The sequence below is a fragment of the Elephantulus edwardii genome, unplaced genomic scaffold, assembly GCF_000299155.1.
Source record: "Elephantulus edwardii isolate Elephantulus edwardi_28Jun2011 unplaced genomic scaffold, EleEdw1.0 scaffold00113, whole genome shotgun sequence".
Taxonomy (NCBI): Eukaryota; Metazoa; Chordata; class Mammalia; order Macroscelidea; family Macroscelididae; genus Elephantulus; species Elephantulus edwardii.
Window position 1 is genome coordinate 3,323,710 of NW_006399863.1, and position 17,112 is coordinate 3,340,821.

The following is a 17,112-nucleotide window of genomic DNA, read 5'->3' on the forward strand; positions in this document are numbered from 1 at the left end:
CTCGTCATTTCCAGGGCTCTTATCTTAGGGGAGCAGAGCGCCATGTCTTTCTCCTGCAGACAAAGCGTGTTCTGACTGCTGACGTTTGGTTAGCAGCTGACTGTTTAACCCCTGCTCCATCAGGCTTTCTTTTTGTAATGATAATTAATCAGCAAGATTAACTGAAATTTCTTGTGATTTGCTACCTAATAGATTCCAGCTCATGGAATATAGCTATACACTTCTTTTAACTAAAACTAATAATAAGCAAAGCCCACTGCCATCAAGTCAGCTCTGACTCAGCAAGCCAATAAGACAATTCTGTAATTGTTGTGTACTGTCGAGTTGGAACCAATTGATAGCTGACCCTTCACTAGATTTTCAGAGGCAGTAAATTCCACAGAGGGAGATTGCCTGTCTTTCTCCCACGGAGCAGCTAATGTATTAGAACTACATACCTTTGTATTAGAAGCACAGTTTGTTACCACTGAGCCACCAAAGCTCCCTAATAGTTGGACACTAGAATAGAGTTGAAAAGCCAGCACTGTCATATCTTTCTCTTACTGAGTGGCTGGTATGTTGGAACTAGCTTTTTATTAGTGACTAAGTGCTTTAAACTCTGCACCATCAAGACCCATAGTGTTTGTTAGAGCTTAATATATTTCAGGCAATGCATTAACAAGCACTAATATATTACATATTTTATTAATCTTACCTGTATATGTGTGAGAGAATTTTTTTTGCAGGAAGGAAATTAATTGTACAGTAAGGTGCTGCCAGATAAAGTGTATAGACCCTGTTTTCCTGAGTGGATTCTGTCTCACAGTGCCCTGTAGGACTGAATAGAATTGTCCCTTCAGGTTTCTAAAGCCATAAATATTCATGTAAGCAGATTGCCTCATTTATCCACCCGTGAAGCAGCTGATGGATTTGAACCGTGCACCTCTAGCAAGTTAGGTTTTTTCCTAGCATTAATAGTTACTATTTTGTTCGAGAAGCACAACTAACTTTGTATTCCTCATACCTGGATTAACTTTCTAAAGGAACCTAATGTTAATACTATGGCTACAAATATATACATATATGTATGTTATTATAATTTTTATATATATTTTGCCCCTCTTTCATAGAAGGATCCTGCTTATTTTTATGGATATGTGTATTTCCGCCAAGTACGAGATAAAACTCTAAAAAGAGGCTACTTTCAGAAGGTAACTTCAGATATACTAATAGAGTATTTTTTTTATATTGTGATTAGAAAAGTAGAAACGGAGAATTCTGCAGTCTTTGCTATCTTTCCTTTAAAGATACCAGAGTTCATATCATTGTTTTATTTAAGTTATGGAAATCTATTCCTGGATTTTGAACTGTAACTGAATTTTGCCTTTCTGGTATCTCTGTAATAGAATCTAATTACAGTTGTTACATCAACTCTGTCAAAAGCTAAAAATGTCTGCCTAGTTTTGATAGTTTAGAATAATAATAAAAAGACAAAAAGTTTGTAACCTTATTACCACTGAAGTTGAAAGCCTGTAATAATCTTTTAAAAGAGCCTATAGGTTTTAGCTACATTCTTAGCTGTTTTTGTTTTCCCTAAAAATATAGTCTGTTTCTTTCTTAAAAGTTAGTAAATAAATAATTATTTGATCCCAAATAGAAGGAACACAATCTTTTTGTCATTTGTAAATAGAATTTGCTTTTATCCACTCTCTGAAGTGAGCAAACCATAACATCTCATTTTATAAGTATTTAATAATGGATCTCTAAAATATATCAATCTTCAGCTCTTAGTTGCAAAAGGATCACAATTTATTGTTTTTGGAAATCATCTGGGTAATTTCTGATAGAGCTTTGTGGTGACTAGATTCTAGAAATGTTTCATGGCATTAGTCTGTTTATAGGAAATTCTTTTTCGTAGAGAGCTAGAATAATCTATGTCTTTATTCTTTAAGCTTTTGCATTCTGTCATCATAATTTTCTGTTCCCTTTTAACAATCTTATGTGCAATTATATATATTTCTACATCCACCCTTTAAGGTAGATGTGGCTTGTTAGTGATTGTTCATGCAAGAAATGAATAGCAAATGAAAATTATTGCCATTGAGTAGTTAAAAACATTATTTCTTTTTTCCCCCCTTCCAGTCTTTGGTTTTGATCAGCAAACTACCTTATACTCATTTCTTTCATACTGTGCTAAAACAGATAGCACCAGAGTATTTTGAAAAGAGCGAACCTTATTTGGAAGCAGGTGAGTTAAAAATTATGTGAATTATGTGCTTCACATGAAGGAATAGTATAAATGAGTAGTTAAATGAAGTTGATTTAGGAGAATGTCAGATAAGAATTTAAGAATCATAGGATGAAAGGGAGAAAGAGAAATGTGTTAAATTCTTATGGCGTCTGACCTGTTGTTATTATTTTAGATGCTATCAAATCAGCTCCAACTCATAGCAACACCAGTACAGAACAAAGCTCTGCTTAACTACACTATCCTCATAATCTCTCTTGGGCTTTAAACTCATTGTAGTCACTGTGTCACTCCATCTGGAGAGTCTTCCTCCCCTTCATCGACTCTAATCATGATGTCCTTTACCAACCATGATGACCTTTTCCAAGGAATGGCTCCTCCGAATAAAGATTTGCAGGGTATATGAAATGAAGTCTTAACAGTCCTTACCTCTAAGGAACACTCTCGCTCTACCACTTCCTGTTTGCTTGTTTTTTTTGGAGTCCATGGGAGTCAATAGTCTTCATCACTATAATTCAAAGGCATCAGTCCTTTCACGGTTTTCCTTATTTGTCGTTCGGCTTTCACGTTCATGGGAAACAATTAAAAATACCATGGCTTGAGTCAAGCACTAAAAAGACTGTATTACATCTTTTGCTATCATCTTATGATAGCTTACTTACACTGAATCAGTTCCAACTCAAGAGCACCCCCCTCTGACAGAGTAGAACTACCTCCAGATTTCCTGAGGCTGTTGTAATCTTTACAAAAGCAGGCTACCCCATCTTTCCCCTAAAGAGTGGGGTTGTGGCTTCTAAACTCACCTCTCTCTTAGCAACTAATTGCTTAATCAGTGTGCTACCACTCACTTACTCATTGCTGTTGATATGGACCCAACTCCTATCTGACCCTCCATTGGGTTTTTGGAGTCTGTAAATAACACTAGAGGAGATTGCTCATCTTTCTCCCAAGGAGCCACTGGTGGTTTTGAACTACCAGAGTGACACCACATTTGGATTAGCAGCGTAACTCCCTACCCACGAGGCCATCGGAACTCCCTACTGTGCTTCTAGGCCTCCTTTTTCTTAGAACAAAGATGTTGCCTATTTATTAGGACGATGTTTTTTGTTGTTGTTAGGTGCCTTTGAGTCAAGTCCAACCCCGAACGACCCTGTCAACAACAGATTTGAACTTGGCCCTATCTTGTGCCCTCTTCACACTTCCTGACGCACTAGATCCTGTTGAGGTGGTACTGTGTCAATTCACCCGGGGTATTCCTCTCCTTTGCCAACCCTATGCCTTTCCAAACATGATGTCCCTCTCCAAGGAATAGCTTCTCCTAGCAAAATGGCTAAAGTATGTGAGGGGAATTAATCATAATGTCCAAATATTCTAATGTAGTGCTATTGAAGAGAAATCCATGTATTATTTGATATAGGAGAAAGACTGGCTATGTGATTCTTTTCATAGCTAATATTAGTTGTAATAAATAAATAGGAAATATCCCTTTAAATAGTTGTTTTCAGATGATCTGTTAATCAGTTTATATCCTAGAATATATGTCTATGTCTAAGTGAAATGTAACGTAGTTTCATCACTTTTCTTTTTCTCTCCATCCTTCCCAGATAGGGTATACACATTTGGGTAAAAATTTATAAAGCCAGTTAGTTTCCCACTCAATATTTTATACATATTTTGTCTTGTGACATTAACTGCATTCTATATGCTTCCTCACTGAGTTCCCTATGCCCATTTATCCATCTTTTAAGCCTCTTTCTTCCTTCCAAACTTTGCTTTTGGGCAAATGCAGCCTTATGTTGTTGATCTTCCCAGTATAGTTTTGCTTCAGTTATAGAAGTTTTCATTCCTAATGCCTCATTTTAAATATTTACACTTGAACTGAGGAAATACTTAATTGTATTTTCCAGCTTGTAATGATGTTGATCGATGGCCTGCTCCAGTGCCAGGGAAAACGTTGCAGCTCCCCATCATGGGGGTAGTAATGAAGGTAATAGCTTACACCTCATTTGTTTCCTTGAAGAACTCTAGGAAATGCATATATGGGCTTTGTTGTTAACATTTTAATCACGTGGAGTGTCATTCGTTTCTCATTGATGTAGATGTTACAACAGTTGTGTAACCTTTGGTCACTAGTAGTATACAGGTGCAGCCCCATGGTATCCTATGGTGTTCACCCCAGGTGTAGTTATGTATCATAAACAGGAATGTAAGTTCTACCTTGTAGATTTGTGCAACTCCACCACTCTAGTCATGCCTCTAGATATCTATGGTCTTGAGAAACAAGTCTCTCAACTAGAGTATTGCGTATGAATTAGTAAAAATTAAGAGAGTTTAGTCACTTGTCCATAGTCCTAAAGAAGCTTCGTAGCATTTAATGTCAGACCAAGCATTTCATCCCAGGGCTCATCTATAGTTTTGGAAAAATGGATTGGCTTTTTTGCTCTTAAGTCTTGCATAAATATATACTCCAGTTCTTTTATAATCTGTTACCCAGTTGCACTTATTTTTGGCAGTACTTTCTTTGCGTAGACTGATTTCCGTAGGATCTGCATTCTGCTTTTCCCCAGGAAATAATTAAAAGTAGTACTGATAGGTCTGTGTTGAGGTTTCTCATAGTTTCCTATGTTATTTATCCCGAAATTTGGCAAGTTGAAAAGAGTATCTTGGGTGTGTCTTCATTAACAAAGCAAAGATTGGAACCATGAGCAGGAATTAGTATGAAGCCCATGTCCTGTTCATTGTGTTTGCCTTTGATTGGCTAATGATTTCTTTGTGTGGAGACTTTGATTCACTTACTGTCTCCTGTGACTAAAACTGATTATGACCTTAGGGGTTTTTTTTTTTAATTTTGAGATGAATATTTTATGTTTATGGCTTTACAGGCAAGGCTGAGTGTGCTTTCTAGCGGGTAGTGGGACTAGCAAATTGCAGAAAGACATCCTTTTCACACATTCTTTTATAGCTAACACATTTTTTTTTCCTGTTTTTAATTTTAAGGTCCGGATTCCAACATGTCATGACAAGCCTGGAACAACTCAAATGGTGCAGTTAACTCAGCAGGTAGGAGAATAATCCAATACATATGTATAGTCTCCTCAGTAGAATTCTTAAGCTAGTTACTATCACACTTCAGTTTTTATGTCAATTAATGAAATATTCCATTAAATAACTTTTTAAAGATTTCGTAGTAAATGACAATGTTTCTTGGTGTTTTTTTCTTTCTCTTTCTTAGAGAATCCATAAATGATAATATAGTAATTGTGCGGACAAAGAGAAAATACGTCTGTTGTCAGCAAGCTTCAGTTTTAACAAAACTATCCATTCATCTTATGTGTAGCGGCCAGCAGACTTTTGTATTTAGGATTATTGTAAATGTATTTTGTAATTATAATTACTTTATATTTTCCCCCTGAAGATACATCTGCTTGTAAATAGAATTGATTTTCATATGAAATGTTTTTATTGATGTATTGGCACTTTCTTTTTTTATTTCATAAAAATTGAACATAATATGTGTAATATTATACACAGTTGGGAATTAGGCCAATAGCTGACAACTAGATTATTGCTTTTTCCATGGAATGTGTGTCATCCTTGAGCATTCCTAATAAATCTTGTAGGTAAGATTAAGAAGCTTTTCTCTCTGGCTCCTCTTAGAGGAAAATAATCTTATATTGGAGGACAAGGAAGGGAGCTCTGGTGACCTAGTGGCAAGAAGCTGTGTTGCAATCCCGAAGGTGCATGGTTCAAATCCACTAGATGCTCTGCTGAAGAAGGAGGAGCAATCTCCTCCTGTGCCAGTTGGATCCGACTCGATGGTACACAACAAGAAAAAAAAGTGCCTATCAACTCAAAGATTAATACAGAATTATACACAGAGTGATTATAACCTTGGTAAAAACTCAAAATATTAAATTGACTTATTAAAAAAATAAAGGAGGACAGGGGAACTTGGCTTATTGATCACCAGATAAATAGCATATTTTAAAAACCAGTGCCTAAAGATTCTTTATGACACCTCTACTATTTCATCTCTTCTTTATTTCTTAGGCAGATACAAATATATCTGTTATTTTGCCTACTGTGCACGAGGTGGATCTTTTCAGGTGAATATTTCATTTCCTTATTAACAGTATTTATTTTGAGTTGTGATATTGGTGTTAATAATTTCTTTAGCATTGAATGTTCTTAAAGAGGATGTGGAAAAAAACTGGAAGAAAATAGTCACTTGGTTTCACATAGTATGAAGCAGTAATCCAATCTTTTTTTTTTTTAAGTGGGAAAATTTTAATTAATAAGCATCAAATAGACTTTACATTGATAACTGCAATACTGGTAATTCCAACATTTTCACTTTTGTTCTCCCAAAAAGTAATCCAATCTTGGTTGCATGTTAAACACTTTGACAAGTACATTTATTTATGGATTGGATATTAGAGGATACAAACAAAATTACTTTTTGTTCAATTTGAGGTGAAATGATATTGCAGTAATATACAGAAATGTACTTTCTAGAGAGTTGCATTTTAAAGGCTGGAGGAGGAAATACCATGAAGATTACATTTTATTTTAAAATACTTCAGTGAGAAGAAAGTAGTTGAATTAAAATGGCCAAATATTTTTCTTATTCTAAGTCATATGTATATAGAAATTTTTACACTATTACCTTTACTTTTTGGTGTTTTGAAAAATTACCAAGACTCAAGAAGAGAGAGATAATCTAGCACTTTAAAAAGAAAAGACAAGAGAGCTCTGGTGGCCTAATGGCAAGAAGCTGCACTACAATCCCAGAGGTACGCAGTTTGAATTCACCAGATGCTCTGCTGGAAAAGGAGGGACAATCTCCTCCTGTACGAGTCAGATCCGATTTGACAGTACACACACAAAAATATAAAAAGAAAGGACAGCGTGCTAGTACTTGTGCCCTTTCTAGAGTGCCTGAATCAGACTCTCTGCATCGGTGCCCTGGTTCCAGCTCCTCAGGTGGTTCTGATTTGTAGTCCAGCATGACAAATCACGGTTGTCAAAGAGCAGTTGCTGAACTCTTAAAACATATGAGCTGGAGTCATGGGAAACACTTAGAGTGTTTAGGTGGTTTTTTTGTCTGGGTGGGTGGGTGGGTGTCTGTCTGTGTCTGTGTGTGTGGGTGTGTGTGTGTGTGTGATATGTGTGTGACTTTTAGACTACAGATGTTGCTGTCCAAATACTGATTTGTGATTTCCTAGATTTATTTTATATACTGGATCCTAGCTGAGCTCTGCAATCCCACCTCTCGTATTCATAGCAGCATTAAATTAGAAACCACTTGGATATACTTCAGCTAGTGAATGGATAAACAAAATGTAGTACCTTTATACACATGGAACACTGTTTAATAATTTAAAAAAACCCATACCACCATTGATAGACAGTATTAATGATCAGAAGCATTATGTTGAATAAAAGAAGCCAGATTTAAAAATCTATTTACTGAATGATTCTATTTATATGACATTCTGAAAAGGTAAAGTTATGGGGACAAAAGTCAGATTAATCATTGCTTAGAAGTGGAGGAGGGAAAGAAGCAACAACAATGGGGAAGAGAGAGGTTTTTTAAATAACATTTTTTAATTATGATTTTAACAAAAGTTTACAAAAAAGGTAGATTGTCTTTCCTTTATTGAGGAGGAAAATTCCTCCTCAAGAGGGAATTATTTATTTGTTTGTTTAAATAACATTTTTGTTTTGTACTGCTTTCCTTACAGAGTTCGTTTACATTCTTTTTCACACCACATCTTTCCCATTTGCTTTACCCACTCCTTCCTCTACCCATCAAATTGTGGTACCCTGTGATTAACCAACACTTACCCCCACCCCACATCTTCACCCCTCTCCTCCCTACCACTCTCCGTCACTTGGATTCTCATACACATTCTACAATAATGGACTTATGGACAGTATATGTCCTTATAATGGTCTTATATAGTATTTATCCTTATGGGACTGAGTTCACTTAAAATATTGCTCTCTAGTCCCTCCCAAGTAAGGTAGTGATTTATAAAGTCATTGCTCCTGTGTGCTGTATAGTAGTCTGTCTTGTGACTGTACCATAATTTCTTAATCCATTCAGTTGTGGTTGGACATTTGGACTTTTTCTATGTTCTCATGATGGTAAATAACACTATAAACACTGGTGTACAAGTGTCCATTTGTGTCTCAGTTCTCGTTTTCTCGGGCTATATGTATTCCAAACAGTGGAATAGCTGGATCATATGGAATTTCTGTCTTTAGCTTTTTGAGGAAATGCCAGACTCCTTTCCAGAGTGGTTGAAAGAGGGAATATTTTTGAGTGATGTTTGGTCAAATAAGATGATATATCAAAAGCATCAATTTATAAGTACATTCAGTACACATCCTTTGGAAAATGAATTTTTCTTGTTTGTTTCAAAATAGAATAGTGAAATCAGTGCTGATCTACCATTTGTAAAATAGTTTTTAATGTACTTTTCATGTTTGTTAACTATCCCATGTATCGGTATATTGTATCAGTTTTTTCACAGATTTGTGTGGCATCCTTGTGTGAGGGCCATGCTAATCTCTGTATCTTTCCAGTTTTATTAAATGTGCTGCTGAAGCTAGCACAAGTATATTGTATTGACTTATAAAAATAGGAATAGAGCTAAAATGATATTTTTATGTGGATAAAAGGGACTTAGGTCTGCTTTAATCACCATATCCTCAGTGAATTTGTGTGTCAAATCAAGAAAAACATCTGGAAGAATGTCTATCAGTGTGATACTTTTAAAATAATTATATAGGAATTCAAAAAAAGTAAGTGAATCACGAAATATTTCTACTTTCAGGTGTTTCTGCCCCGTTTTCTTTCATAGTCAGATGCTGTGGGAGTTGGTACTGTTGGGAGAGCCCCTCGTGGTCATGGCGCCATCACCGTCAGAGTCATCGGAAACTGTCCTGGCGCTTGTTAGGTGAGTCTATGAGGTGGTGCTGTGGGCAGGTTTTCCTGTCTGTGATAGGTTTCCACTCACATCAGTGCTCTGGGTCCACACATAACTAACCCTGTACAATGGTTATGTCCATAACAGCACCAAGTTGTGGGTGAGAGTGGAGATTTCAGGTTCTCTGAGAGCTAGAACCCTGCTTTTTGTTATTCTGAATACCAAGTGTATTTATTTTCATGTTGACACTTCATAAATATTATTTACATTCATTTTCAGTAACCAGACTAAGGTAGAAATGATAGAGCCAGAATTCTATGCTATGCTCTCCCCCAAATCCATTTTTCTTACCATTTGCCATTATACATTATGTATTTCCATTTGTTTTTTTAACTTCTTGAAGTGAGTGTACCATTTATTGAAACAAGTTGTCTGGTGTGTCCACACTGTATAGGTGTTTTATGATTGCTGAGGTGGGACTTTGTGTCCATTGTGTGACGTGTTTTTCCTCCTCCACAGCTGTATTTCCCCACTAAAATACTGCAGCGATTTCCGGCCCTATTTCACGATTCATGATAGTGAATTCAAAGAGTACACCACTCGTACTCAAGCCCCGTGAGTAAAACAAAATCATTTTTATTGCTCATATTTATAATTTTATATTATTTATCAAGTTATATTTTTATAACTTTCACAACCAAAATTATTTTTTGATCTGATTTTGGAAATTACTTTAAAGTTGAATTTTAATTTTGTACTTGTCAGGAGGTGACTTTTATAAAGGAAAGTTTAGAAAGTTGCTGTTAAAATTTCAGATGTCAGGAGTCTGAGTGATTTTACTCATTAATTGATGTTACCTTGTTATTGTTGTGGTGTTATTGTGTATGTTGAGTCGGAACTGACCCATAGCTGGCCCTTGGCGGTTTTTCAGAGGCAGTTAATCAGGAGATTTCTCATCCTTTTCCTGTGGAGCAGCTGGTGGATTCAAAGTGTATGCCTTTGGGATTGCAGCACAACTTCTTACCACTAGGCCACCAGAGCTCTTTGTCTTGTCATTAGACCTTCCACGTGTTCTTCTGATTCTGCCTTATTCCCTAATCTCAGAACTTCATACTGCATCAGTTCTATCTTCTCATTTTTGTAACTTTCTTTTCTTTCTTCCCTCTTTGTTGACTCACCATATAAATATGAACAATCTTCCCAATCTTCCTTTTTTCTTTGTTGCTAACTCCCTTGCCATAAAGTAAGCTCATAGATCAACACAAACACAGTGAATCTGCTTACTGTCTGTATTTCTTGGTATACTGGTTGCTTCTCAGCCCCCTGAAGGTTTGACTTCCACACCCCCAGTGAAGGTGTTTTTGTCTGATCTAGTGCAAATATTTTTGTCTTGTTCTTCTGGCCTGCCTTTAAGCTATTGACCTTGAATGTATTTGAATCCTTGATCTCTCTGTCTGGTCATTGTCTTTGTTCCTCAGTCTCCTTTGCAGACCTCTCTTTGTCAACTCCTTAAAAATCGGTGTTCTTTCTTACTGTATTCTTGGTTCTAAGAGATCTTTCTGTACAACCTTTTCTGACCTATCACCTTTGTTAAACATCTATCTACTGGGCCTGTAGGAGAAACATGTGCAATCTCCTCCTGTACAATTTACAGCCTCTACAAACCTGCTGGGAGAGTCAGCGGTGAATCATTTCCGACTGATGACAATAGGTTGAGTGAGACTGATGACTGAAATACTTCTTAGCTCAGGTCTCTGTGGGGTCCAGACCTGTATATCTAGTTTATTCATTACTTTGCCACATGGTCATCTTTATGTGCCCTTAAACTAAACATGTTCAGACTGAATTCTTCTGATCTCACCCTGATCTCTCCCTGGGAGAGCTCTGGTGGCATACTGGTAAAGAAGTGTGCTTTCAACCCAAAGGTGGTTCCGATCCACCGCTGGAGGGTCATCAGTGATGAGTCACTTCCACCTCAACGGTACATGGCAGCAATTACAATCTCTCCCTTCACCTTTTGCCTCTTCTATTTTCATAGGTGGCAGTACTTTTCATTTAGCTTTCAGAAACGTCACTTGTTGTAAATTTCTCTTCCTTAACATGCCCTAAATAAAATTTTTACCAATTTTGTCCATTCAGTGTCTAAATCTCTCTCATAACATTTCTTACTTTCTCTCCATAGCTCCCTTTACAGTGTTACTGCTTCTAGTCTTGTTGCCCCACTGTCCTTTCCCTAACTCTGCCCTCCTTGTAGGGCATTTTCAGAATCCTCTAGCGTGATCTTCACGTTTTCATTCATGTGGCAGTCCTGCAGCCCCCTAGTGGCTTCCCTTTGCTTAAAAGTTCATCTCTAGGATGGTGAAACTTACCATTCTTTGGACATGTTGTTAGGAGAGATGTCTTGTCAAAAGACATCATTCTTGGAAATGTGGAACGGCAGCAGAAGAGAACATGACCCTCAACAAGATGAATTGACACATTGTATCAGAGATACATTGACACATTGTATCAGAGATGTTGAGGATGGCACTGAATAGGGCAAAGTTTGGATCCATTAATCATAGAGTTCCTGTGAGTCGCACAGTAACTAAAAACATTTCCTTAATGATTGTCTATCATCCCTGCTTTGTACTCCAGGAATTCATAACTGTTTGTAGTTCTACAAACAGATCAAGCTCTCACTTCACTGCTTTGTACATAATGTTCATTTTTTCTGTATCACCTTTACCTTCTTTATCTACTTGGTGTAAAACTTCTCCTTTGAGGTCTCTTTGCAAATATGATCTCTTTGATAAGGCTGTCCCTCAGTCCTCTGATAGAGACAGGCTTTGCTTTGTGATTACATTTTATGCCACTGTCACTGTCTCCTGATTCCTGGTATCATAATTTGGTATGTAAACCGTTCTTTCTAGCCTAAGTGTTCTTGGAAGGATTGTGTCTTTTCATCTTTATATATCTAGTGCCAATTGTGTTGGCATATAGATGATATGTAATACATTAATTCAAAACAATGTTCAGCGAGCTCTGGTGGCCTAGTGGCAAGAGGCTGCTCTGCAATCCCAGAGGTGCACAGTTCAAATCCACCAGATGCTCTGCTGAAAAAGGAACAATTTCCTCCTGTACCAGTCAGATCTGATTTGATGGTACACACACACAAACAAGAAAATAAAATATAAACAAACAAACAGTAATGTTCACTCAGAAATAAATTGTAAATTAGTTCTCACTAATTCATATTTTCTCCTTCTGTTTTGGTTTTTGTTTTTATGAAGGCCCTCAGTCATATTAGGAGTAACCAACCCTTTTTTTGCTAAAACACTCCAGCACTGGCCACACATTATTCGAATAGGAGACCTTAAACCTGCAGGTAAAGTATCAACTCTCCTGTTTTTATTATGTAACTTGCCTGAGCAGGCTTATTTCTTCCCTCTGTTACTTGTTAGTTATATTGAAGGCAACCTTTTACTAGGCACCTGAGGAAAGGCCTTTGAGGATGAGCCTAATTTCCCATTAAATTATACCAGTTCTCAGGTACCTAACCCAGCATGCTCACTTACCCAAAATAAGGGGTGCATTTACAGTGTTGTAAATACTGAATACATTTGAATAAAATTAAACCTCAATAATTTGAGCCTTTAAATCCATATAAAACATATTTTTGGCACTACTTGAGTAAGACCTTAGAGAAAGCACAAATTAGTCAAGATTTGGCACAAATTTCTTAGTGACATCTGAGAAAAATGTACCTCTGTGGTCCTGGTATGGATAAAGGAGTGGTCAAAAGATTGTGCCTTTCATGAGAAGAAAACATAGACATATTTATATCTTATGCAATATCTTCCTTATGGTAGGATTGTTTGATTTGTTAACCTAGATTTCTCACTGGACATTCCTGAATTTTACATTGAAATGGTGGAGACCTGTAAAGTATTCACATCATTAGTTAAGAATCTTAAGATGTTATCTTTTTAATATTTTCCTTTTTAATATGCTCAGGTATTTCCATTTAGTAATATAAATGTACTCTGAGTATGTAGAGTCAGAGAATAACATCTTGAGACATAGCGTTTACAAATATGTCATTCAGTTTTACTCGGAAATGCTTAGGTTCCTTGAGAAATAAAGGAAAGAGGAAGAACTTCACCTTGGCTGTGAGAGCCGTGTGATCTCAGACAGAAGAGCCTTTTAAACCTCAAATTCTTTGTCAGCCAGGAGGATAAACAGCGTACACGTGGCACTCTGCAAGCGTCACAGTCTCCATGCCATTTCTCCCCTGTCCTGACTTTTATTACCCACAGTCTTTGTGAGGTTTTTTTCTTCTTTTTAATCTTAATTATGATGCTTTTAGTTCATGTTTCAGCCCTATTAATCTAAACCATTTGTTTAATTGCAATATAATACAACACTGCCCATTTTCTTTTTCCATTGTATAAAGACTTTGGGGGCATTTAGGTTGTGGAGCTGTTACATGAAATTGTTGAAGAATAGCATTAATTAATGTATCTGTTAACTTTTTAAGAAATTGCTAAACTCTTAGACCATCATCTTGGGGGACATCAATATCAATTGTTATAACATAGTCCATAAACACAGTGTTGGACATCTTCCTTTATGTGTAGAAACTGGGGTCTTAAAAACTTGTGAGCACCATCTAAGGTAGAACTACTAGGTTCTTCTTATCCAGAGCCAAGGGAAATGAAGAAGACAAAAGACTCAAGGAAACAGTCCACAGGACTAGCAGAGCACTTGAACCACAACCTTCACTAGTCAGACTAAGACTGGATGGTACCTGACTTCCAAACCCACCTTCTCTGATAAGGATTACCAGAGTGTTACCTAAGCAGAGTGGGAGAAAATTGTAAAACAGAATCCAAAATTGTAAAATGAACTCTGTCAGACTTGTTAGTGTGATAGAGATGGCAGGAACTCCCAAGGCTGTGGTCCTTAGTCAGTCTTATTGACGATCTTTCAATCAAATAATAAATAGATAGGCCTATAAAGTGAGCAGGCCTGTGAGGAAAGTGCTGCTGCTCATCCAAACAATTAACCGCACAATCCAAAAGGGCAATATCTGCCAATAAACACAGCTGAGAGGCAGGAGAAATGAGTAACATAGGGAGGAAGTGGAAGAGTGCTGCTGTTCTGAGGGAACTGCAGCCAATACAGTGAACAAAATGAATATAAATAGGTAGATAGGAAACAAATTTGTTTTCTTAACTTTTACCAGAATGGGGGAAAAAAAACCTAAATTACCAAAAAATTTTTGTTTTGAAGATTAAATGTGTTAATATATGCAATATGGTTAGACCAAATTGGCATGTTTTGCTGTTGAGTCAACTGTGACTCATAGCAACCCTGTGTACAACAGCTCTGAACCCTTCTCTGTCTTGAGCCAGTCTCACCATCTCCGACATACCTAATCCCATTATCCCAGTCACTGTGTCAATCCATCTCATCTCTTCTTCTTCTGTGCTGTCCTTTTTTACCCTTTCAAACATGATATCCTTCTCCAAGGACTGGTCCCTCCTGGCAACATGCCCAAAGTGTATGAGATAGAGCTTCAAAATCCTTGCTTCCAAGGAACAGCTTGGATTCACTCCCTCTACGATAGACTTATCAGTTCTCTTGACAGTCCATGTTATGTTAAATACTCTTCTCCAGTATCACAACTCAAAGGCATTGATTTATTCTTCTATCCTCCTTGGTCATTGTTCAGCTCTGTGATGCATAGCAAGTAATTGCAAACACCATAGCTTGGATTGGGTGCACCTTAGTCTCTAGACTGACATCATTGCTCTTCAGCACTCTGGAGAGGTCCAAGCTGGGTTTAGAAAAGGCCATGGCACTAGGGACATTATAGCCAATGATAAATAGATCTTAGCTGAAAGCAGAGAGTACCAGAGGAATGTCTGTGTTTCATTGACTATGCTGAATCACAAAGAACACTTGATTGTGCTCATGACAAAAGTATACTTGGACCAGGAGACAGTCTTCAGAATGGGACAAGGAAGCACTTCATGTTTCAAGATCAGGAAAGGTGTATGCCAGGGATGCATCCTATCTCCATATCTTTTCAGTCTGTATGCAGAACAGATCATTCAGGAGGAGAAATGTAGCATCAAGATTGGAGGACGACTCATTAACAACCTGTGATATGTGAATGACACAACTTTACTTGCTGAAACTGAGGAGTACATAAGCCATTTATTTACTGTAGAAGGCCAAGGACTGCAGTCTTCATTATGAATTGGGCTCAACATCAAGAAGACAAAGATTCTAATTGGCAGCATCATGATAGATAGAGAAGAGATTGAGATTTTTAACAATTTCAGCTTGCTTGGCCCCACAATCAACATAAATTGGCATAGAGTAAGTGTTTAATAATGGTGACTCTTACTATTAAAACTTTATTGTCTCTAGCTCTTTAAGCAACATGATCCTCATGCTTATAAGTTTAACTCTATCTGGGAAAGTCTTCCTTCCCCATGGATAAATTTTTGTTTCTCTTAAAAACTAGAAAACCTACTGCCTTTGAGTTGATTCCAGCCTTGGGTAGCCATCCATCAGGTTTCAGAGGTAACTCTTAATAGGAAGAGATAACATCGCCTTACTCCTGTGGATTAGAAGTTCCAGCTTTTCAGTTGGCAGCACAACACAATCTGCCCTGTCCCTGAGGCTCCTGCATATCATCTCCTTTAGGAAACCTGTCATTCTTCCACTTCTCCTTGGCTAAGACTGTCTTCTGTGTCTCCATAGTATCTTGTCACACTTCTGTCCTACCACATATCTTTCCGTATTGTCATTTCTCTTTGTCTATCTTCATAGGAGACTGTGAGCTTTTGTTGTTTTTGTTTTTGTTTTAAAATTGTTGTATACCATCAAATTGAATCCAGATGGCACAGGAAGATAGTGCCCCTCCTTCTCCAGTGGAGCATCTGGTGGATTTGAACCGCGCACCTTCGGCTATGAGCTTCTGGATAGCAGGACGTAGTTGTTTCATTCCTGCATTATCAGTACTATGGTTTTACTAATGTGTACTGAGCAGATGGCACAGGGTCAGGCAAGGTTTTCTTCTGCTGCACATAGAGTTGCTGCATTGGAGCTGACTTGACAGCACCTAACAACAGGTCTGTGGTGTTTACTTTTAGTATTGGAGCATTTGTCACAATTAGAATCTAGACTCTGTTGCTCTGCAACTTTTATATTTTTGAAATTATGTCAAAGTTAAAAGTTTATACAAACCCCTATTACTATAATGTGCGCTCTTTACATTTTTTTTATCAGTACCAAATTATGTAGGATTGCAAGTAAAAATCCTCCCTGTTCTATAACCTCACCCTCATACATAAAACAGCAGTTGAAGCTGTGTAATGATTTAAATAGATATTTTGTCAACTTAGGAGGTTGAATTAACAAATAACTATGTACATTCCATGTTCCAATTATTAAATTATGTTTATAATTTAAAAAAAAAAACACAGACAAATTACACTGGGGAAAAAAAATAACCATGAGGTAGAAACAACACATTGACCATCAAGGGAATGGACAGAATGGTACATTAACAAATTATAGTACTTTATAAAGTGCAGAAAGCTCTGGTGGTCTAGTAGTAAGAAACTGCACTGCAGTCCCAAAGGCTTATGGTTCAAATCTACCTAATGCTCTGTGGGAAGAAGATGGGCAGTCTTCTCCCCTACAATTAACTACCTCTGAAAACCTTCTGGACAGTTGCTCTGGGTTGATTCAGACTTGATGGGACAAAACAACATCATGTAACATTAATAGTCTTCAGGAATTATTTTTGGCTTAAACTTTAAAGATTATATTGAGACAATCACTTCAGAAAGTCTGGAGTACGTGTGAGTTTGAAATTTTGTTCTCCATTTTTTTTCTATTGGTCAAGATTGTTTTCTATGAAATTTTTAATTAAAATGTTTGGAAATGGAA

General features: G+C 37.1%; 1 protein-coding gene across 1 annotated transcript in view; it reads left to right on the forward strand.

The window, feature by feature from the left end:
* Positions 1 to 17,112, forward strand: part of DENND6A (DENN/MADD domain containing 6A) — a 56,817-nt gene that overhangs the window by 29,718 nt on the left and 9,987 nt on the right. Inside the window, exons 5-12 of the mRNA XM_006892285.1 lie at positions 1,110 to 1,190; positions 2,122 to 2,227; positions 4,135 to 4,214; positions 5,225 to 5,287; positions 6,278 to 6,333; positions 9,070 to 9,192; positions 9,682 to 9,777; positions 12,435 to 12,529. Of these exons, the coding sequence (XP_006892347.1) occupies positions 1,110 to 1,190; positions 2,122 to 2,227; positions 4,135 to 4,214; positions 5,225 to 5,287; positions 6,278 to 6,333; positions 9,070 to 9,192; positions 9,682 to 9,777; positions 12,435 to 12,529 (700 nt within the window). The remainder of the gene's footprint in view (positions 1 to 1,109; positions 1,191 to 2,121; positions 2,228 to 4,134; positions 4,215 to 5,224; positions 5,288 to 6,277; positions 6,334 to 9,069; positions 9,193 to 9,681; positions 9,778 to 12,434; positions 12,530 to 17,112) is intronic.